Source organism: Dipodomys spectabilis, unplaced genomic scaffold (assembly GCF_019054845.1).
Source record: "Dipodomys spectabilis isolate Male_0828 unplaced genomic scaffold, ASM1905484v1 ptg000125l, whole genome shotgun sequence".
NCBI classification, from domain to species: domain Eukaryota; kingdom Metazoa; phylum Chordata; class Mammalia; order Rodentia; family Heteromyidae; genus Dipodomys; species Dipodomys spectabilis.
In genome coordinates, this window is record NW_024870802.1 from 17,497,199 (window position 1) to 17,521,832 (window position 24,634).

Genomic DNA, 24,634 nt, shown 5'->3' on the forward strand with positions numbered 1-24,634 from the left:
CCTAATTCTTAACAAAACTGCTATAAACGTGAGTGCTATGGAAAGAAGTTTTGATTTATCAAGAGTGCTGAGGCCATGCTGACGGAAAAGTTGTTACATAGACTGTAGAGATAGAAGCCCCAAGGCACACACAGTGGACACTGAAGCCTGAAAACATTCCATGCATGGATGCCTCTAAATCAGAGGAAAAACCAGCAGGAAAATCAGCAGAGACAAGAGATAATGCATAAATAAGAACCCATGATGCGTTAATGTAACATGCACACACTCACACACGCATAAACTATACATAGACACACATATATATGTATTATTAATCTATCAGGAATAATAATATTGCATCAATTACAGAGAAATGGATGGACCTAGAAAAAATTCATACTGGGTGAGTTAAATCAGCCTGAGATAGATGAAGTGCTTGATTTATCTACTATATGGAAATTATATTTAAAATATAAACACATATTAAAGCATGCACAGGAGTATATACACAGTCAAACTGAAAAAGCCTGGTTTGCATGGTATAATTCCTTGAACATTTAACAAGCAATTCAGCGAAGTGAATACTAGGAAGCTGAAAGCTAGCCGGTCTGAGCCAGGGTACAATCTAAGGGGAGGCGCGGTCATGTGGAGAGATGAATGTCGAGGGTGTGAAGTCTATGAGCCACGCAGCATCCACAGTTCTCCTGTACTCCTGCTCCTCCTTTACCTCATTAGAAAAAGAAAAATAATAATGAGCTTAGCTTTCCATTTTTCTGTCCTATAATGGTCAAGGACCTGCAACTTTTGGTCAGTACTTTTCAAAATGCATGACTGATGCTAAGAATTTTACATTTGGTTAGAAATAACAATGGACAAGTCTACCAACTTGTTGAAGAGTCTCAGTAGTGACAACACATCTGGAAGTGTTGTATAGAGCAAAAAACAAGTTTAAATATACATTTCCTGGAAAATACAGAATACCTTATTTCCAAAACTTCCCAACGTGTCACTAATCCGAGAATCAAGAAATATACTCTTTATTGACTTATGTAATTGTAACCCCTCTGTACATCTACCTTAGAATAACAACAAAAATGTTTAAAAATGAATACCATGTTTGAATAATGTTCAAGTTGTTGACTTTAATACTTCTCAACCATAGCTGAATATTGAAAGCAGGTAGGCTTGTATTTTAAGTAGCAATATTTGATCGCTAACAAATGCAACTAAATCACAATTGCCTCTGTGCCCTCTGGAAAGAGGGACATGTGTACAGGTCATTCTACTTTTATCTCTATCATCAGGACAAAGTCTAATCAGAAGACAGATTAAAGTAAACTTCTACCTAATTCATGAGTAAAGCAATAAGGAGGCACACTACAGTCTCAGGGAGCATTATAAAAGGTCAGCCCTGCAAGCTCACAGTACTCTCAGAAGAAGAGAAGGCCTCAATGGGTCCAGTAGTTATCCTGGTGCTGGGTCTCTCCTGTCTTCTTCTCTTTTCAATATGGAGACAGAACTCTGGGAGAAGGAAGCTCCCTCCAGGTCCCACTCCTTTCCCAATTATTGGAAATATTCTGCAGATTGACATTAAAGACATCACTAAATCTTTAACCAAGGTAAGTACTCTTCATGTTTGCCCAATGGTCTCTGACAGATATAAATGAATATTTATTTATTTTAAATGTATTGCTGTAGGTAGAATAGCATGATTTGTTATCATAAAAAATATCCTTGTATAAAGTGTTACATGCTTGTGACTTTTCAAATTTGTATTTTAGTCAAGGAATGAAGTAATGTATTATGTGAGTGGGTTACTGTCTATTTTAGTCTCAGCCACAAAATTGCAAATGTTATGGATGATTCTCCCCATCTTAGTTAGACAGACAAGTTTATGATTTTTTTCCTGCAGATTCTTTGAAAGGAAAGTTCTGTGATTAAATGGTCAATTCAAAAAGTCATATAGCATATTAGACACTGATTTTTTTCAGCATCATTTTGAAAGTTAACTTCTCTGAGAAGCTGTGAGTGATTGATAGGTAATATCTGTGAGGATGAGAGAACATAAAGACATGAGACCATTTAGGGGAACACTGACGGTATCAGAATCCACCTCGATTTTTCCATAAAACTTTTGTCTGGGGCAAAGAATGTTGCTAGTTGAGAAATTGTTTTTGAAGATGATTCATGTACTGGGGCAGCCTCTGTGGGGCACACCCTCTGTTTCTAATACCAATAGATCCCAAACTATACTTGCCTGTACAAGCACCTGTGCTGACTAAAAACTGCCGGTTTTCCTTGTTTGTCAAAGGAAGTAAGATTCTCACGAATAAGTGCTTCAGAAGTTTTCTGAAAGCAGTAATCTCCTCTGGTTTGGTGTACAAATGAGAATTAAACATATCTCAAGCATGGAATGTTGAATAAGCAGAGTTCAACTACAAATTGCCTATTCATTATCAGTGGGCCTCTAGAAATGAATTTAGATCCCACAGCCCTCTGATTTGTTCTTTGTGAATCATGACAAGCTTGTGTGTGTTTTGATGTGAAGATGAGTTATAATGGAGTATCAACGCCCTGCTCCATTGCATGGCACAGTGCAGGCCATCTCTAAATGACAGCTGTAACAAGCCTCCTCTATAACATATGATCTTTGCAAATATTTTAAGTTGTGTTTGCCAAAATAAAGAAGCATAAAAATAGAAACATGATATCAGTTTTCCTCAGGCTCACTCTGAAGAACAAATAATGACTTCTTTCACTAGCATTTTTTTTCTTTTTATTTTCCACTTCTCGAAAGTCTATGGCCCTGTGTTCACTCTGAATTTGGGCATGAAGCCCACTGTGGTGTTGCATGGATATGAAGCAGTGAAGGAAGCTCTGATTGACCATGGAGAGGAGTTCTCTGGAAGAGGCAGGCTCCCATTGGCTGAAAAAGCTAACAGAGGCCTTGGTAAGTGTACATATTCATGTGTGTGTATATTTGTGGGGGAGTGGGGCAGAGGATGTGTTGATAAGGAGGATGGAAAAAGAGCCAAACTTTGGCCATCCCAGTGCCTGCCATCTGTCGGCTTCCTTTTCCTTGCTTGACTTCTTCATCCATGTTTCTACTTCCTTTCATTTAGGAATTGTTTTCAGCAATGGACACAGATGGAGAGAGATGAGGCGCTTCTCACTCATGACCTTGCGGAATTTTGGGATGGGGAAGAGGAGCATTGAAGAGCGTGTTCAAGAGGAAGCATGCTGCCTCGTGGAGGAGTTGAGGAAAACCAAGGGTGGGAGCTGCTTTATTTATTTATTTATTTATTTTTGGGTCCGGTCGTGGGGCCTGAACTCTGTGCCTGGGCGCTGTCCCTCAGCTCTTTAGCTCAAGGCTAGCGCTCTACCACTTGAGCCACAGCGCCACTTCTGGCTTTTTTCTTTTTGCTTATGTGGAGCTGAAGAATATGAACCCAGGGCCTCAGGCATGCAAGGCAATCGCTCTACCACTGAGCCACCTTCCCAGCCCAAGGGAGCTGCTTTATGTAACTATTTTAGAGTGTTTCTGTTAGAGTCCCTTCTGTTTAAGAAATGGATTCTTGGAAGTGGCGCTGTAGCTCAAGTGGTAGAGCGCTCGCCTTGAGCTGAAGAGCTGAGGGACAGCGCCCAGGCCCCGAGTTCAAGCCCCATGACCGACAAAAAAAAAGAAAAGAAATGGATTCTTTTTTTCTAATCAGAAATCATGAATGTAAATTTCCTTTTTTGTTTTATGGCGCAATTGGGGTTTGAACTCTGGGCTTTAAACTCTTGCCCAGATCATGGCTGGTGCTCTACCTTTTGAGCTATCCCTCCAGTTCAAGCTTCTAGCTGGTGAGACACTATAGGTGTCATAGATTTGCAGCGATTTGTTTGCCTGGGCTTGTTCCCAACCACAATCCCCAGATTTCAGCCCCCTGAGTACCTAGGGCTCTCTTCATTAACAACACCATACAAGGGCTGCCAAAAGGAAACTCTCAAGTGATTGAAGGGAAGAGTGTTGTTTATTGAGAGAGGGAGAAAGCAATCTTGAGCCTCACAAAATGGAGTTGGGCAGAGCAATAGAGATAATGGCGGGAGGAGAAAAATTATATAGGAGAGTGTGGGGGAAGGAATGTGTCCATGGTGTAAGCACAGATGATCTCAGCGTCTGGAGGACCTCACACTGCACCCAGGCATGCCAGTTGCTTGGGTTACAGATGCTGGGCAGGGACTTCTAGAATTCAAGAGGAGAAAACCAACTGAAGGGTCTCTAGTCTCTGGCCTCCTGGGCAGACCTAACACACCAGTGTCTGGCTAAATAGATATTTTGAGTTTCTTTTCTGAAGAGTTAAGTAGCAATGCTTCCCACTTAGCATAATTGAGGGTACGTAATGTAGCCTTTATATGATCGTGCTTGCTAAATGAACAGGGTGGTAATGACCCTGTCTACCTCCCCCCCCCAAAGATGCAACTATATGGTATGCTCATTATCATTGACTTCTCAGTACCCATGCCAGAATTTTGGATAGTCATGAAGTGGTGTAAGATAAGATTTTATTTGCTTTATTGTCTCAATAAAATTCATCTAAAAATTATTTCTCTGAAAACACAATTGCTATACCCCAACATTATTTCTTCCTTCCCAAAACTTTAGAATTTTATTTATGTTTTGAGTAATTATGTGCTCTATCATGAATCTGTGAAATACACACTTTGATTTAATGACTCAATTAGCTATATTTCAACTATTATGATCAGTTCTTTACCCAGTCTTTTTTTAGTGTATTCTAGCTCAATTTTCAATTTTGTCTATTGTTATACCAAAATTCGGGGACCCCCAGAAGACCACCAGAGACCACGATCAATGTAAGTAGCAAAGAGCCGGTTTATTGCAAGCTCGAGCTTGGTCCTCCGCGCACATGGTAACCAGTGACGCTAAGAGGCCATGAGCATAGAATCAGCGCAGTTTTTATAGTATTGAACAAACAACTTTAAGGAACTTTTCCATAAGAAATTACATGATTGGTTAACATTTACATTTAAAGCAAGCTAAACTGGGCAAATAATGATTGGTTGACCTTTACAGAAAAAGGTCCTTGGTCCATAGCTTGACCGAAAAAGGTTACTAGTCACACCCTGACCAACAGAATGCATGGCATGTCTCACCCCGGGCTCTGAAGAACGGGTTGGTTAGAAACTCTTAGTCCTAGGTGGCTGGGGGGGCAACACCACTTGGTGGCTAACCCCTGCCTTAAGCAAACCCCATCTATGGCTCCAAGAATTGTGCATGGCTTTCTGTCATAAATTCCTAGCATTGGGGCTAAAGTGGATCACGAGTCAAGTCGCAGAACTGAGATGGAGTGTTAAACAAAAATGGAGTTGCTTAGGTTTCTTAAAACATTATATTTCTTCCCTAGGGCCTTACTGCCTCGGCCTTTGGGAGGGGCGTTGCAGCTGTGGGGATAATTCTGAGGAATTTGCCCCCTTGGTCAGGGCTGTAAAACCTTTGAAGTCTTTTACTAAGTAACTCTAAGCTCCCAGGCTGACATTCCACTACTGAGTAACTAAAACCAGTCACAGTTAAAATCATACAAAAACCATACAATCATCTAGCACAAAGCAATTCATACAGAAGCAAAAATGGCTGTTAGGTGCTGTCATATATATATATATATATATACACATATATATATATATATGAATATATATATATATATATATACACACACACACATATATATATATGAATTTTTTTACGTTCTTCATCTATCACTTTTTCTCCATGTGTATTGGATTTTATATTAAAAATCTTCTGTTAATTACACGCTTACCCAAATCTACTAACCTATAGTTACAATGGATAGCATTGTCCACTTGGATTCCACATAACCTGGCTTTTTAAATTCATTATTCCAAATAAAATGAAAGACATAAATCAGACTTAACCTGTGAATGTCATACCTGCAGTCATAGCAAATCTCAACAACTTCCCAGATAACTGCCCCCTTCATAGTTATGATAAAAGTTTTTCTGAGAGCTTAGACTCATTTCAATCAGTAACTAGCCTACATACATGCAACCAGCTCAATGACACTTGTTTAATCCAAACAACCACATCAATTCACAATGTCTTTAATTCATGACGACTTACTTTCAGTTTAAAGTCAGTAGCATTTTACATGTTGATGATTTGCTCATAGCCATTTCATTGTACAGAGTGCCAAAAATAATGTTTTCTTTAATTAACATGTCAAATAATAGAACCTCACAGGCAGACAAATTTAAATATATATGTACATATTGTTTAATGTAGAATTCCAAAAATTCAGCCCTATCCACAAATTAAATTTTGTGTTTGATTAGACTTAGTGTCTACGTATTTCTTAGGGAGGGGAAATTTACTTAATAATTTTAAAATGAAAAAGATTCTCCCATTTGTTAATGCTATGTTTTTGTTTGCCTTCCCTGATTTTACATTTAATAACAGGCTTAAACTTAATTATTACTAAATTAGTAATATTAGTGAGAGAAGAGATGGGTTAGGAGCGATGGGTTACAATGTTGTTAGACATTCATATACTGTTTTCTAGAATGAGACTTCTTTGTACAACTACTTAAATATAATAATAATAAATTAAAAATATTAGTCATTCCCCTTTTCTTCATAAAACATGAAACCATTCTGCTTTTTACCTTGGTTCCTTCTAGTACTTGAACTCTGGTAAAATCTCTCTTTAGTTTCTCTCCATTGGTAATTCAAAAAAGGTATAGACACCTGATATTCCATCACCATCCTTCTCAGTTTTGTGTAGCCTATAGATTTTGGAAACAGATATATTGCTACTCTGAATGGTTGACTATTAGGTATGTAAAAGTCTTCGTTTTTGAAAATAGCATTTATCTGATTGAAAGACTATAGGTAAAGGCAATTAGTATGAACTGACATTATTTTGCTAGTTGGTTTATACTGGCCAACTCAAGCTCCAGGTTAAAGATAAGCAGGTTTAATTCAAATGGGATATTTGGCTGTTAGAGGAATTTACAAGTAAAATAGTAATAAAATGGTAAAGATGACAAAGGCTGAGTACAGTATTTCATATGTATATTTCATTTGTTTCTAACTCTTCAGGCTCACCCTGTGACCCCACCTTCATCCTGGCCTGTGCTCCTTGCAATGTCATCTGCTCCATTGTTTTCCAGAATCGTTTTGATTATAAAGACCAGAACTTCCTGAACTTGATGAAGAAATTGAATGAGAATGTCAAGATTGGGAGCTCACCATGGATGCAGGTGAAGCCAAGATCTTTTCTTCCTAAGAAAACACTTATCTTTTTTTTTTCAACAGACCCAAATTAAATAAAGAGCCACTAGTAAGGTGAACACTTGGACCCAACAGTGCTACCTAAAGAATGGTAGAGTGCCATTCAGGAAATTACTGCCTATGGCCACACATTCTAGCATTTTCCCTATTCTATTTTTGTAGTAGCTTCAAAGTTTCTGGTTTTATATTAAGATCCTCGATTAACTTTCAATTGATATTACTTCAGGTTAATTGATAAGGTCTAGTTCATTTTCTGCAGTTCCAGAGTGAAGCCTGTTGAAATTGGTTTGGGAAGCAGGGGAGGAAATGATGAGGGAGAGTAGCAGAGGAGTCTAGATTTATTGTCTCATCTAGATATATTGTAAAACTGGGCCTTGTTGGCTCATACCTAAAATGTTAGTTACTCAGGAGACTGAGACCTGGAAGATCAAGGATTTGAGCCAGCCAGGGCAGAGAAGTCTGACAGAATCCATCTCCCAAATAGAAAGTCAGCAAAAACAAGTCATGACCAAGAAAGTGAAGCAAGGATCTGGGGCTCTGAGTTCAAACCCTAGTACTGACACCAAAAGGAAAAATGCATTTTATTTATATGTGGACATGTCAAAATGAGAACCTTTGACAGCTAACTGATAATAATAGAAATGGAAGAAAAACAATATAATCAGCTGAGAAAGATGTCTAAACCTTTAGGATTTACTCAAGCTAATGTACTCCAGCAATTAATTTGATATTTCCCATTAAATCCCAAAGGGATTTTTCCTATAAATTGTTTTGTTCAGGTTCTGATAGATGCCTGGTGGATCAGTGGATATCCAGGTGCTTACAGAAAGCTTACATTTTCCACAGGTTTGTTTTCAGACATCTCATATTCAAGCTATTACTGAGCAGAAGTATTTTACCTCAGAAAGGAAGCATATTTGCAACAATAGAAACTACTAGGCATCACTGAGTAGAGTCAGAGTGTTTGCTGATTCCACTGTGATCCTAGATGAAGAGGTAGCCTGGGGAGAAATGACAAAATTAAACTATAAAAATCTTCACAATGGAAGTGGCGTTGTGGCTCAAGCGGTAGAGAGCTTGCATTGAGCTGAAGAGTGCAAGGACAGCACCCAAGCCCAGAGTTCAAGCCCCACGACCGAACAAAAAATAAAATCTTCACAATGTTTTAGAGTTTGGCATGTCTTAAACTCTGTAAAAGTTAATAACTATGTGATCACAGAGAGGTTAGATACTCTATCATGAGACTAAATTTTAGAGCATCTTTGAACCCCTCTCATTTTATATGTTCCATCGAAAATTCCCTTCAAGATGGAAGCCATGTGTCATTTTTATTTACAGCCAAGTTTTCTATAATATGTATATAGTATGTATGTACAAACATATTTAATAACTTATTACTTTTGCTTTTAGATCTACAACCTTTTCCTTGATCTCATTGATTGTCTACCAGGAAGTCATAAAACATTACTAAAAAATTTTGATGATATAAATAGTTACATTTTGAAGAAAATAAATGACCATGAAGAATCACTGGATGTTAACAATCCAAGAGACTTGATTGATTGTTTCCTGATTAAGAAGAAACAGATAAGATATCAAAAATTACATTTATTTGAATCCTTGAGCATTCTGTGATATATTAAATAGTCCGTGTTACTTGAAATGTTTAAACCATCAGACCAGCAGTGCTTGAAAAAGTAAGTTATCAGTTGTATAAAGGAAGCTACACTAAGCATCCTGGGAAACTTAAAATTTATTTCTCAAATAATTAGAAAATATTTACTCTTTTTATATAAAATAATATAATAAGGAGAAGCAGAATGCACATGGCAGGTGAATAGAAACAATTTCCCTGCAAAATATGTGTCATTATGTAAAGATGGGTGTCATTATTATATAGAATAGAATATGTAAATATTATGCATGTTCTCTAAGTCAGAATTGGTTTTGAAGAGATAATTCTGGAATGATCCTTAATTGGTCATGGTAAATGTTCCTTATAAAGGATTTTTAATGGTGTTACTTAAAAAATATATAACACAATATAATTTTATTATGCTTTTCACATTTTTATTAACAAATTTATTGTGCAAAGGCTTCTATTGTGATATGTTACAGATGCGTATAATGTAATGTAATCAATTTCACCTCTTCTGTTATGTTTACTAATTTGTCTTCTTTATATAGATTTTAGAGGTTTTCCTTATGTTTTATCACATAAACATATAATGAATATGTTATATATGTAACAGATATGTAAAATACATATAGATAATCCATAGATAATATAGATATTTTATACATATATAATATACTGCAATAACCTAAGCAAATTTTATTTTATTTTTTATTGTAAAGATACTATACAGAGGGTTACAGTTACATGAGTAAGGTAATGATTACACTTCCTATTATGCATTGTTACCCCCTCCATTGTTTTCCCCCTACCATCCCTTCCCTTCCTACCTTCCCTGAGGTTTTTTTTTTTTGATTGTGATTAAGTGATTACATAATTTCCCGAATTTCACAGTATTGTGGAATAATGATGCTCATTTAAAGTCACAAGTTCATTCTAACTTTCCTGGAGCAAATTGTCTATCACAGTCAATAACATATAGCACTGTACTCAAGTTATACACCATACATGTGATCAGCAGCATGGGGATATTTAGTTAAGCTAAGCAAATTTGAATCCTTATTATTTACCATGGGATTACTATAACACACTTATGACAGTCTACTGTGAAATTAGAGTGAATTAGTGTCTGAGAACACTTTTAATCCTCCCCCTAAAATTGCATCCTTCTTTGGTTGTTTTTGTTACAATTTATATCTTCAATACATTGGGTATCCATAGAATTCATCTATTATTATTGCCTCCTATACTTCCCTTAAAATATATGTATAAAATCTAAAAAGAGGTTGAATAAAAAGTGTAGTATAATTAACATTCAGATTTTCTGTATGGTTATATTTAACAAGGATATGTATTTCTTGACTTGGTGCGAATTTATTGTTGAATATGCTTTAGTTTCTACTTGAAAGCTGATTCCCCTTAGCACTCCTTGTATGGTAGATCTATTCATGACAGACTCTCATCTCTTTTATTTATCTTAGAAGTATTAATTTCTCCTGCATGATGATAACATATGAGATAAAATTGGTGTTTTAGTCCATGACATGGAATCATTAGATTTTCATTCATTTAGATTTCCATTAATTTTTCAACACTTATACAGCCTAGAGTACAATAGTCTATGTGACCTTCAACTATTAAATCTCCAAATTTATTATGACAGATGGAAGCTTTAATATTGGTGTTTGAATATACTATTCTAGAGTAAGTTGACCTCAAGATTTAAGAGTAGCTATAACTTGATGACCATAGAAAAGTACATAAAGTAGATATTATCAAAGTTTGTTTAACTTGACCAGTTTTCAAAGCATGTGATGTTGATATAGTCAAAGGAGATGACCCTTTTCCAAGAGAGTACGTTGAGAGGAGCCGTTTAATTAAATTGTTTTAATAACATATTACTAGACATACTGCAAGTCATCTGGAGATTACAAAAGCATGATGGATTTAATGTTAGCCCAGACACTAGTTAGAAAATGATGTATTTTGGCCATTTAATGATTTTCTCATTCAATATCTAAAACTGCAGCCTTGTTGACAACTTGGTTTTGGGCCATCTTCTCAGTCCTTGGCACTGTTTCATCCATCCTCTCTCCTTTGTTCCAATGACAAGTTAATGTGAACACTTATTGTCTTCATGATTAGTGTCTCTTCAGCTCATGCATTCCTAGTCATTCTTACTCAGGTTCCCTAGACCACCTGACTTGGTGCTTCCCATCTGCTGACTCATTGGGTTTTGATGAACCCATTCTCGTTCCTTGTGACTCCTAAGTTTTGCTGCCTTTTAGCATTTTCATAAGCAATATTGAGCATATGTAAATGTGTGATACAAGAAGTTAAATTGCAATGAGGAGCCATGCTTGTAAAACTACTGTCAAGGGGCTGGGATCTAAGGATCAAAGTTTGAAGGCAGCCTGGACATGAAAGTCTTTTTGAGACTCTTATCTCCAAATTAAACAGAAAATAGTGGGAAGTGGAGCTGTGGTTCAAGTGGTATAGCACTAGCCTTGAGAAAAGAAGCTCAAGGGCAATGCCCACACACTGTTCAATAACATCAACTGCAAAAAAATTTTAATTGCAGATTTTTTGCTTCAGGCTTACAATACCTATGTCCCTAACTTTCCTACTTGCAGTATTCAATTTTCTGATCCTTCAATAGTTAGAGAAAATTCAGTTATTAGTAGCTTAAATGAATGATGAGTTTCATCACCTCAGATTCAGTCATAGCACCAGATCAGTTAGAGTCAGGACAGCCCAGGAGGCCTGAAGCCTTACTTAGTCTAAACTAGTCGCCGTCCCACTGTCAATTGTGCATTGCTCTTATTCCTTTACTCTCCAACTTCATACCACTGTGAGATATTGTGAATTCACTGTCATCACAGGTGCTGGTAAATAATATAATTGCATCAAATCTTAGGAGCAGGAAAATCACAAGGAATCATCGGAATTTACTAATGAAAATTTGACAATGGTTGCATCTGATTTATTTGGTGCTGGGACAGAAACGACGAGCACAACACTGAGATACTCCCTGCTGCTCCTGATGAAGCACCCTCACGTCACAGGTAGGAGCACAAGGGAGACCTAGGTGAAACTTCGGAAAATATAGGAAAGATGCTGGTAGGGATTTCCCTTGTCAGGTACGTCTCACAGCTCAACATCCTGTGCCACCAGCTGAAATCAGAGACAAGTGATGAGAACATTGTAGTAGGAAAAGCAGCAAGACTCTGTCTTGTGTCTGGATTTTCTGGCAGGTAATCATTTGAAAACTGCTCTATCATAAATTGACATACAATAACATATTGATTTTACACCAAAACTCCAGCTTTCACAATGGGTTCTTCTATATATTTTTCCTCATTCTGACTAATCTACTGCTGCCATAGGCCAAAGAGAACTCTTGTCACCAATGCATAAGTACAAGTCCTAGAAATTAATGAGGATGTATGAGATAAATTCCATTCATGAATATTTTCTCATTAGAAATGTACAGATGCCATACCAGAAGGTATTTTACAATTTCAGAAGTCTAAGTCCATAAAACTTATGTTTGGTAAAGTTAGAATTTTACAAAGGCATCTGTAAATTTTATCTTTTACAATGTTGTTTTGTATTTATAGAGTTTTAGGTGTGGAAACACTATGTAATGTTTTAGGAGATATTATAAAATAATTTAAATGAGAATTAGACCTCTCACCACAAAAAGGAGAAGAGAATACTAACTGGATAAGAAGTCTACCAAAATTCTGATACTCAGAGTAGATGTAACTGTGATAAAATAACTGAGCCAGACACATGTTGCTTTCACCTAAATGTGGTAACAGGAATAGTTGTAAGGGAAGAAAAACCAAGCTATGTCTCCAAAATTCCCATAAAGTTTCTCCCTTTTTATTTTGCCAGTCCTGAGCTTGAACTCAGGGGCTGGGTACTGTCCCTGAGCTTCTTTTGCTCAAGGCTGTCACTCTACACTTGAGCCACAACCCTACTTCTGCCTTCTTCTGTGTATGTGGTACTGAGGAATAAATCCCAGGGCTTCATGCATGGTAGGCAAGCACTCTACCAATAAGCCACATCCCCAACCTCATAAAGTTTCCTATTTAGAAGTAACAATATCAAAGAAAATAGAAAAGAATTTAGCAAACAGACTCTCCATGTTCAAATTCTTATCACACCTCCACTCCTCAGGTGTAAAGAAAAACTCTCTCCACACTAAGAAGACACTCTCTCTCTCTCTCTTTCTCTCTCTCTTTCTTTCTCTCTCTCTGTACAGAGAACTCTCAGAAATTTTGGGTAAAGACAGTGAAGTATAAAGTTGAGAGGCCTTGCCATGCCCTCTTGTTTTTGATGCATAACTTTTTTTTTTTATATATCTTTTATTGTAAAGGCACTGTACAGAGGGGTTACAGTTACATGAAAAAGGTAGTGAGTAAATTTCCCTATGGAACATTGTTACCTCCTCCTTTGTTTTTCCCCTACCATTCCTTTCTTCCCCACCTCAACTTCCTCCCTCCCCCACCCACAAAGTTGTAAAGTTGGTTTTCAACATAGTGTCTTGTACTTCTCATTGTTACAATGGGTCAACCTGTATCCTATTTCAGCATTTTGTTATTTCCCTTCCCCTCCCCAAATTAGAAAAATGTTTATACAAGATGCAGGGCACTGGAATCAAATACAATGAAGACAGTGGTTATACCATAGGGGAAGAACATACAAAAGAAACAAAAATATCACATAGTACATTATAAATACATTGAAAACAACAGCAAAAAAGGTAAAACTTCTTGTGTCTCTATCTTTGGGGTCATTGCACTTAGCATCACCTTGTATGTTCATATGTACATAGCTTTTGACCTTTTGTGCTAGTCATAGACATATACTAGTTATATATATATATATATATATATATATATAAAATATTATATACCAAATTTTCTTGATCCATTCATCTATGGAGGGTCATCTGGGTTGGTTCCATATCGTTGCTATGCGATAAACATAGTTGTGCTGGTAGATTTAGTATAGCCTTGTTTGTGATTGTTTGGGTAATTCCAAAAGGGGATTGCTGGGTCATAGTGGAGCTCTATGTGTAATCATTTGAGGAACCTCCATACTGCTTTCCAAAGTGGTTGAACAAGTTTACACTCACACCAATATGTTGTGCTGGGATATGAATTATGCCTCCAGTAAAGTTATAGATAAATTTGGGAGAAAATGTTACCTTGATTTCCTCAATTCATTAATGAGTCATGCTTCCAATTTACCTATGCCTTACTTTATTTTCCAAGTAATATTTTGTTTTCAATTGAGTCGACTACAAATAAATTCATAGACTTTGTTTAAATGCATAGGGCTTTGCCTATTACTATTTTAGTTTTTCATTGGCTTGGTGCTTGTTGGCCTGTGCACTGTCCGTGAGTTCATTTGCTCAAAGCTAGTGCTCTACCAGTTTGCACTACAGTTCCACTTCCAGTTTTCTGGTGGTTAACTGGAGATAAGAGACTCATGGACTTTGTTGCCTGGGCTGGCTTTGAACCATGATCCTTAGATCTCAGCCTCCTGAGCAGCTAAGATTACAGACATGAGCCACCAGTGCCTAGCTTGATTGTTATTATTTTTATGATGCCTTTGCTATCATTTGTACCTGATATATAGAAACATAATTACCTTAATCCTTCTGATGACCTCATGAAATGTAGACTCATGAAATTTACTAGTCATTGCTAATGAATTCTCTGTAGATTTGTTCGGAAGTTTAGGGTGTATTACCATAATATATGGTTTAATAGATTCTACTTCCTTTTCTGATTCTTGTGCCTATAATTGTGCTTTGTTGAATTTTTGTACTGGCAGCCAGGATGGTGTAAACAAAATAGATTTTAGTGGTCATCTTTGTTTCATTATGATTGGCAGAAAAGATTTCTAGCTTGGTATTTCACAGTCAATTCTGGTGTCTTAAGTATCTTTGTTTGTTTTTTTAAATAACATTAGGGAAGTTTACCCTGTGTTCTTACATATGTATGAATTTTGAACATAAACATTGTAATATTTTGAATCAGATCTATTCTCTGTAATGATTCTTCTTGAAAAGTTTTAATTATACAGGTGATGTGCAGAGGGGTTACAGTTACATAATTCAGGTAGAGTAGGTTTCTTCTTGGACACTGCCACCCCTTCCTTGGCTCTCTCCCAGTTTTTCCTTCCCATCCCATCCACAAGTTGTATAGTTCATTTTGAACATAGTGTCTGGTGAGTGCCACTGCTGCATTTGTTCACCCTTTGTCCCTCCATTTCTGTGCCTCCCCTTACACTCCCAAGGAAAGATAAATGAACAAACAGAACAAAGAGGAAGAAAACAAAAAACAGCAAAAGAAGGAAAAAACCCTCATTTTCATTTCCTGAAGTTCATTCCAATAAATATTACTTTGTATGATCAGATGCACATATGCATTCAACCTTTGTGTTCCTCTCCCCAAAGTATCCTCCTGTGGTCTCAGTGTGAATGCCTAGGTTTCTTCTTTTTATGTGTTTAAAATTTTAGTGTGGTGCTGTCTTAGGCAGCACATATAGTAAAAAGAAACAATACAGAGAAGATTAGCATGGCCCCTGCATAAGGGTAACTCTCAAATTTGTGAATCATTCCATATTGTTATCAAAACGAATACCAGGCAATGGAAACACTGGAGGAGGGACATTAGGGGCACAGGAATGGAGGAAGGTCTGATAAGCAAATGCAGTCATTGTATTCTAGATGGGTAGTTGTTGACCTTCTATTGCTTTATGCCCTTCTTGCTTTTAAGGTTTCTGCTGTTGAGAAATCTGGTATTATGCTGATGGGCTTGCCACCATAGATGACTCATTGCTTTTCTTTGGCAGCTGTCAGTACTCTTTACTGTTTCTGAACATTTAATGTTTAACTATAATGTGTCTTGGAGTGATTCTTTTTGGATATGATCTGTTTGCTGCTCTAAAAACCTCGTGTACCTGGATTTATAAAGATTTAGGAAATATTCTCACATCATTTTATTGACTATTTTTTTGTATTGTTTTAGCATGGGCCTTTTCTTCAACCTCTATGTCTATGTTTATAGATTTGACCTTTCAAGTTCCCAAGGTGGGCTTGATTAATCTTTTTGAACCTTTCACCTAGTTCTTCATCTGACTAATCTATCTACTTTTTCCTTGATCCCTGATATTCTGTTTCAGTTTGATTCACTCTTTTCTATTGAGTTCTTTTTATTCATATAGCTTTTCATTTTCAAAATTTTAGTTTAACTATTTTTTAATATTTCTGTATCTTTATTGAACTCCTCATTTATATATTGCATTGTTTGTCTTACTTCATTTAGCTGTTTATTTGTATCCATTTCAAATTCACTCATTTTTTATACTTGTTCTTTTTATTGTATTGAAATCATTTTGTTGAAATAATTTTTCTTTTAATTTTAATTTTTATTGTGAAAATACTGTACAGAGGAGTTACAATTACATGGGCAAGATAATGAGTACATTTCTTATCAAGCATTGTACCCTCCTCCTTTGTTTCCCCTTCCCATCCCATCCTCCCTCCACCTCCCCACCCCATTCTCCTCTCCCCCTCTAAAGTTGTAAATATTGTTTTTCCACATAACGACTTGTACATCTCATTGTTGAAATGGATCCACCTGTATCCCTATTTAAATGATTTGTTTTTTGCCTTCCCTTCCACATATTATACCAACCGCAAATACAGTGAAAGAAGGGATTATACCATGGGTGGGGGGGTAACATACAAAGCAACAAAGAAATAATCTTATAAATATGTTAAAAACAATCGCCTGAAAGAAAAAAAAACATTTGAATACATATCTTAGGGTTCATTTCCCTAACATCAACTTATCGGACCTTTTCTGCTTGACTCAGACATATACTAGTTATTGCAAATAAGGGAAACCATGGGACCTAAGTTTTTTGGGCCTGGCTTACTTCACTTAATATAATTTTTTACAAGTCTTTCCATTTCCTAACAAATGGGGCAATGTCATTCTTTCTGATGGAGACATTTTCTTGATCCATTCATCTACTGAGGGGCATCTGGGTTGGTTCCATATCTTAGCTATGGTAAATAATGCTGCAATAAACATAGTGATGCTGGTAGCTTTAGTGTGGCCTTGTTTGTGATCATTTAGGTAAATGCCCAAAAGTGGGATTGCTGGGTCATAGGAGAGTTCTATGTGGAGTCTTTTGAGGAACCTCCGTACTACTTTCCAAAGTGGTTGAACAAGTTTACACTCCCACCAACAGTGCAGTAAGGTTCCCTTCTGTCCACATCTCCTCCAGCATCTGTTGTTATTAGAGTTCATGGGTGAGCTGGTATCTCAATGTTGTTTGGATTTGCATTTCTTTTATGGCTAGAGAGGTTGAGCATTTCTTCATGTGTCTACTGGCCATCCTTCTTTCCTCTTCACAGAAGTTTCCTTTAATTCTTTAGCCCACTTATTTATTGGGCAGTTGTTTCTTGGAAGATTTGTTGTTGGGGGATTTAAGTTTTTGAGTTCCAGGTATATTTTAGATATGAGACCTTTGTCCATTGTAAGGCTAGTGAACATCTTCTCCCAATCTGTGGGCTTTCTATTAATCTTGCTAGCTATGTCCTTTCCCATACAGAAGCTCTGCAATTTCATGAAACCCCAATTGTCCAACCTTTCTTTGATTTGTTGTGTTTCTGGGTCTCTATTAAGAAAATTTTGGCCTGTGCCAAGGAGTCCTAAGGTGTCTCCTATTCCAATGTTTTCAGTGTGTCTGCTTTGTCTCCGACGTCTTTGATCCATTTGGGGTTGATTCTGCTGCAGGGTGATATATAAGGATCTAGCTTTAGTTTTCTGCAAGTAGCTAACCAATTTTGCCAGCACAATTTACTGAAGGGGCTGTCTTTCTTCCATTCTACTTTTTTAGCTCCCTTATTGAAAATTAGATGGCTATAGGTCTGTAGGTTCTTTCTGGGGTTTCAATTCTATTTCATTGATCCTGAGGTCTGTTCTTGTGCCAGTACCAAGCTGTTTTGATTAGTATGGCTTTGTAGTAGAGTTTGAAATTTGGTATTGATATTCCTCCAGCACTGTTCTTTCTGTTGAGGATTGTTTTAGCTATCCGGGGTCTTTTATTGTTCCATATGAATTTTTGGATTGCCTCTTCTATTTCCTTGAGGAATGAGGATGGAATATTGACAGATATCGCATTGAATTTGTAGATAGCCTTGGGAAGTATTGCCATTTTCATGATGTTGATCTTTCCAATCCAGGAGCATAGGAGTTTTTGCCACTTGAAATAATTTTTCTTGCAATCATACATTTGAGTTCTTTGGGCTTTAATCTTCTTCAATATCCTTTATGTCTATTGCTATAGAATTGTTAAACTTTGGGGATACTTGCCTTTTTTCCATACATTCTGTGTTGATATTTTTTGGTTCTGAAGCCAGTTCATTGGTTGGAAGTCTTCATTACCTATAGACCAGAAGATTAAACTAAGTGATTCTCATTGTGTCTGTCACCATTTTAACGATTTGTGTTCTGTGTTTTTTTGGCAAGGGTAATGGGAGGGGTGGTCATGGGGCTTGAACTCAGAGCCTGAGCACTGTCCCTGACCTTTTTTGTTCAAGTGGTTTACCACTCTGAGACACATTGGCAAATTGGAGATAACAGCATCATGGGCTTTCCTGCCTGAACTGTCTTTGAACTGTAGTCCTCAGATCTCAGCCTCCTGAGTATCTAGGATTATAGGTGTGAGCCTCTATTTACATATATATGCATATATGTATACTTTATATATATGCATAGGTTTATATAGATCTAGGTATATATATGTATCAATCTATGTAGATCTATAGCTCTATCTATCTATCTATCTATCTATTTATCTATCTATCTATCTATCTATCTATCTATCTATCTATCTATCTATCTATCTACCTACCTACCTACCTATCTAATTAGCTTATGTTATCTGTGTTTATTGTTCCCAGGGCACAACCATATTGACATCACTGACATCTGTGCTACATGACTCCAAGGAATTCCCCAATCCAGAGATGTTTGACCCTGGCCACTTTCTGGATGAAAGTGGTAACTTTAAGAAAAGTAACTACTTTATACCTTTCTCAGCAGGTAATAAAATTTTATTTCCATATCTCAGTATAACTTTGGGGGGAATGTCAGTGGGAACTTACATAAAGCCTCCTTGGGGCTGGCGTATTTCCTGTAAGCTCCTGATTAGGAGCAGAACTCTCAATGCCCTTGCACTTTCCTGTTCATGATGCATCTCCACTGTTTGATCAGATTAGGGAGACCTCAGTTTCTCTGTGCATTTCTTCCAAGTTCAACAGGGTAAAGCAAGCAATTCTGGCATTCTCTCTTTACATATATCATAATGATCTCTTCCTAAACAGTGAAACTCATTTAGACTGCCCTCACTCACAATGAGACAGATGATCTCATCAGAGGTCCCTCCCACATCTTTTTGTGGCATTTGTCACCCCCAGGCTTCTCTATAGAATGAATCTCTCCCAATAGACACAGAAGAACACCAAAGGGCAGTGAGGGAAGATCATCACAGATGACAAGACATGAGGATTTGTGGGTGGAGTATTAACTCATTTGTCACATTCTTGAACTTGATTATTAAACAGAAAATGGCATAAGCAACATTTTAAGACATTTAAGGTACTTCAACAGGGACAGATAGTAGATGGAAGACAGAGCAGAACATTAGAAAGAAAGTCAAGAACCACAAGAACAGAACACTTTTTTCAAACCTGTCAGAAACTGTCAAATATTGGTAGATTTCCCACAATGATCACAGAGCACTCAGCTCTTCTTTCAGTCTAAGACATGTGTCTGGATATTGTATCCCCACACCTGCAGTATGTGTGCTGTGTGTCTGACCAGGGAGCAGCCTTCCTTCACTGACACTGTGATTCTTTGTCTTTTTTGTTTATTCCTTTATTTGTCTGGTTTTGGTGTTATTTTTTTTTGTCAGTTGTGGGGCTTGAAATCAGGGTTTGGGCCCTGTTCCTGACCTTTGTTGCTAAATGCTAGCATTCTACCACTTTGCGCCACAGCTCTACTTCTGCTTTTTGGTGGATAATTGCAGGTAAGAGTCTCAGGGACTTTCTTTCCCCAGGCTCACTTCTAATCACGATCTTCTGATCTCAGCCTCCTGAGTAGTTGGATTATAGACATGAGCCACTGAACCCAGCTAATGACCTCACCTTTGATATCTGCTTTACATCTGTCATATGGATACCATGGGGAAAGGCAGTGATCTCTCTTCAAAAATTCACTTCTTTTTTACACAAAGGGAAACATTTTAAATAATGAGAAAATTATGGTTTCAAATGATTTGAGTGTCAGTGAAAATCTGAATATGATATTTGGGAAGCTGAATGAGGGCAGGATTTTATGGCTTGAAGGGACACAAAGAGCACAAGAAAGGACATGAAATGTGGTCTGTGTCTTGATGTCTGTAGGGGAAATGTATCATAGCCAAAAGGAATTTCATGATATAGTAAACTTTGCAATTTTGTAATTAAACTTTGTAATTTTATGTATGCTGATAAAATCGACAGTTGGGCTGTCAATATTAAAATGCAAAAAGTGTTCATCATTTTTCTGGGGACAGTTCATATGAGCAATATGAATGGGTTTTCTTAGAAAATCATAGGTGTCTCTAAAACATGCAAAGTGTATCATTGAAAACTGAGACTCAAACTTTTTATAAATAAATAATGAAATTTTGATTAAAATTGTAATAAATCCTAATCTATTCTTATTTTAATTTCTCACCAACATTTCATGAAGGAATTATTAGCATCCCCATTTAATATTAGGAGAAAATAAGGCTCAGATATTTTACTAACTTACCCCACATGGGTGGTTAATGACGGTGTCAAGATTTGACTTCTGAGTTGATTTGGAAAGCAGTATTTCCTACCACTATTTTTACATGTGATGAATTCCACTTGGAGTCATGGGTAGGTCTATGTCCTGCACTCCTACATATTTACTATTCTATAGTTACAAAGGTTTAGAGGAAATCCCAAAACACATGATCACAGTCCTTTCTGATTAGTAGGGATAATACTAAAAGAGAAGGATGGGAGTAAGTCTTAAGGTTGAGGACAGACTGTATTAAATCCTTATCTCAACCACAGGAAAAAAGTACAATTGGAAGCCAAAAGATCTTCCAGAATTATGATCCTCTCCTTTAGCAGAGAACATATTAGAGTAATGATATAATAATTTGGCAACCCACAACCTGGCATAGAGAAAGAGAAAAGAGGGAAGAGAAGACAAAAGTGGTTATCAACTCAAGATTCTTCTGCATTAATCTCCTGTGTTAGACTAACAAGTTTGTGTGTGCCTGTGCTACCATTCTCAGATTTAAAAAAAAACAAATGAATGTATTAGTGAAGATTACATATTCCCAGGTATCTGTACAGCTTTCCTGATCTCTGTGCATTCGGTAATTCACTGAAGGCACATTGACACATTGTTTTTTTTTGCTGGTGGCTTTAGTATGGCCTTGTCAATTTTATTTTCCAAGAACAGTTTTTAGATTTACAGAGAAATCGAGAAGTCCCTAGAGTTCTTACATGCTTACTCCTCTTTTCCCCTAACTGTGCCATACATTAGTATGGTACATTCACTATAATAAGGAAATCAATAATGGCACATTATTATTAACTAAAGTTCAAAGTTTCCCTTCCTCCCTCCCTCCCTCCCTTCCTTCCTTCCTTCCTTCCTTCCTTCCTTCCTTCCTTCCTTCCTTCCTTCGTTCCTTCCTTCCTTCCTTTTTTCCTTCCTTCCTTCCTTTTTTCCTTCCTTCCTTTCTTTCTTTCCTTCTTTCCCTTCCTTCCTTCCTTCCCTTCTCTTTCTTTCTTTTTCTCTTTCTTTCTTTCTTTTGTTCTTTTTTTGTTCTTTCTTTCTCTCTTTCTTTTCTTTCTTTCGTATTTCTTTCTTTCTCTCTTTCTTTCTTTTCTTTCTTTCGTCTTTCTTTCTCTTTCTGTCTCTCACCTTCCCTCCCTCCCTCCCTCCCTCCCTCCCTTTCTTCCTTCCTTCCTTCCTTCCTTCCTTCCTTCCTACCTTTCTTGGTTGTCGGGCTTGAATTCAGGGCCTGGGCACTGTGCTTGAGCCTCTTTGTATTCAAGGCAAGCACTCTACCACTTGAGTCACAGTACTCCTTCCAGTTTGGAGTGGGTAATTGGAGATAAGAGTCTCATGGGTGCTTTCCTGACTGGGCTAGCTTGGAACTGTGATCCTCAGATCTCAGCCTCCTGAGTGGCTAGGATTAAAGGCGTGAGGGACTAGTGCTCAGTCAAAGTTTCTTTTTTTTTAAAAAAGATTTGCATTACTGGAGTTTGAACTCAAGGCTTTCAATACATTGACACATTCTTTTACCAGTTACAAATGCAATGCTTCACACTCTCACACTTATATGCATGGGGTCATTTCTTGCTTTGACTTGTTTTTTGTTTTTTGGGGTTTTTTTTACAAAATTTTCAGGGAAACGGATTTGTGTTGGAGAAGGCCTGGCCCGCATGGAGCTGTTTTTATTCCTAACCACCATTTTACAGAACTTCAACCTGAAACCTCTCGTGGATCCACGGGACCTGGATACCACTCCTGTTCTGAATGGGCTTGCCTCTTTGCCACCAGCATACAAGCTCTGTTTCATTCCAGTGTAAAGAAGAGCTCTGCTGTCTGGCTCCAGCTGTGCAGCAATCTGCAGTTCACCTCCTTCCCCTGCCACATCTCCCCTCTCCCTCCAGATCCAGGAAGATCCGTTCTCTATTTTGAAGGGATTGCTGTGTAATTGCACTATGGCATCCAATATCTCTTATGCTTTATAATAGTTTTATTCACCACTCCACCTGCCAATACTTCTCTAATGCTGTTGACTAATATGCTAGTATGACAAAACCAAAAAATGATTACCGTGTGACAGGTCAGAATGCTTTCTCTGTATATCATACATAATAAATATTATTTTTCGTGCCTTAGGTCATTCTTGGACTGTACTCCTTTGTTCAAAATTCAGTGAAGCAATGAAACAAACTAGAGTCCCATGTTGACCCCATTACAGCAAGCACTGGGAATGGGAAGGGGGAGATGGTAGGAAAACCCTTTAGCTACGTCACTTGTCATATCTGGAGATGTGGATTTAACGAACAAAAGCAATATGCAGAATATCTCCTCCTGGAGGAAAATATATGAGACAGACATAGACAGAATAAACATTAAAGGCTAGTGTTCACATCTTTATTTTGGTGTTAGTATGAACAAAAAATAAAATCAAAGTATTCTTGTCAATTGATCTTTGCAACTGAAAGCCAGATATTGATAATCATTTGCTCTATTATTTTTATTTATGCACATCAATTGTACATTTTAAGATGTTTCATAGCTGCATACAATTTAGTTTGAGCATACCAGTTTTTCCTTCACTTTTGGCAGTACTAAGTTTTAAATTCAGGGCTTTGTTCTTCCTACACAAGAACTCTACTAATTGGACCATTTCTTGCATCTATTTTTTCTACTTTGTAAACATTGTTTTACACTCAACATAAATGTGATGTCAATGATAATAAGGGCACTGAAATCACTCCTCCCATTTCATTCTTCAAACTTTCACAATTGTACATTAACACACAATTTTCCCTTCCTTCTACCTTGCCATGTATCACATGAGAAGTACCGTCATTCATTATATCTGTGGTGGACTCTTTCCTAAAAGGAAACCCCTTGATCCAGGATTTTATTTTAAATTTTATTTTATTGTAAAGCTTCTTACAGAGAGGTTACTGTTACATGAGAAAGGTAATGAGACAAGAACAATGTTCTTGTCGAACATTGTTAACCCATTCTTTGATATTTTCCTACTATCCTTTCTCTCTCTCACCTCCCCCAATCCTCCCTTCCACAGAACTTGTAAAGTTCATTTCCAACAGTGTCTTGTGAGTGTCATTGTTGCTGTGGGTTACCCTGTGTCCTCGTTTCAGCATCTTATCATTTCCCATCCCCTCCCAAAATTATATAAAAGTATATACAAGATGCAGGGAACCAAAATCAAATACACTGACAACAGGGGATATATCATAGTGGGAAGAACATACCAAAGAAACAAAAAAATTACAGGTGGAACCATTGCAACAATGAGATGTACAAGTCATTATGTCGAAAAATGAACTTTTCAACTTTGGTGGGGGGAGGAGGAGCGGGTGTGGGAAGGTGGGGGCAGTATGGGAAGGAAGGGGAAGGGGAAACAAAGAAGAGGCAACAATGCTTGAGAAGAAATGTACACCTTATCTTGCCCATGTAATTGTAACTCATCTGTACGGTATTTTCACAATTAAAAAATATATATAAATTTAAAAAACACAAAAAGAGAAATGTACGCATTACCTTGCTAATGTAATTGTTAAAAAAAACAAAAACACCAACAACAAAGAAAAACCTCTTGTGCGCATATCTTGGGTTCATTTTGCTTAGCATCATCTTATATGATCATATGTACATAGCAATTTTTAATCTCATATATTTGGGCCTAGATGCATACACAATCTGTACATGTATCAGTGGATCGTTATGCCTGTTTATATATACAAGATGTATTTATACAGGACATAAGCATACATTATATATGGTTTTCCATAAAATTGGCTCACTATA

At 37.1% G+C, this 24,634-nt stretch overlaps 2 protein-coding genes and 1 non-coding gene across 2 annotated transcripts; 2 read left to right on the plus strand and 1 right to left on the minus strand.

Moving 5' to 3' along the window:
- Positions 1 to 24,634, minus strand: part of LOC122115690 (cytochrome P450 2C25-like) — a 451,891-nt gene that overhangs the window by 38,282 nt on the left and 388,975 nt on the right.
- LOC122115821 (cytochrome P450 2C19-like) lies at positions 1,380 to 22,650 on the plus strand. Its single transcript, XM_042689383.1, has 11 exons — positions 1,380 to 1,599; positions 2,768 to 2,932; positions 3,105 to 3,254; positions 7,106 to 7,266; positions 8,708 to 8,861; positions 10,253 to 10,259; positions 11,244 to 11,256; positions 11,854 to 11,998; positions 15,983 to 16,044; positions 18,931 to 19,072; positions 22,469 to 22,650. Exons 1-11 carry the CDS (start codon positions 1,434 to 1,436, stop codon positions 22,648 to 22,650), a joined length of 1,347 nt encoding a protein of 448 aa, XP_042545317.1. The 5' UTR covers positions 1,380 to 1,433.
- Positions 15,476 to 15,581, plus strand: LOC122116054. The gene has a single exon (XR_006148871.1). It is a non-coding gene; the product is annotated as a U6 spliceosomal RNA (small nuclear RNA).

Bases quoted from the DNA above. Each gene is read 5' to 3' on its own strand.
- LOC122115821 (XM_042689383.1), top strand. From the start codon at position 1,434: ATGGGTCCAGTAGTTATCCTGGTGCTGGGTCTCTCCTGTCTTCTTCTC. The intron at 11,999-15,982 runs GTAGGAGCACAA...GTATTGTTTTAG, and splicing joins GAAGCACCCTCACGTCACAG to CATGGGCCTTTTCTTCAACC. The intron at 19,073-22,468 runs GTAATAAAATTT...CAAAATTTTCAG, and splicing joins CTTTATACCTTTCTCAGCAG to GGAAACGGATTTGTGTTGGA.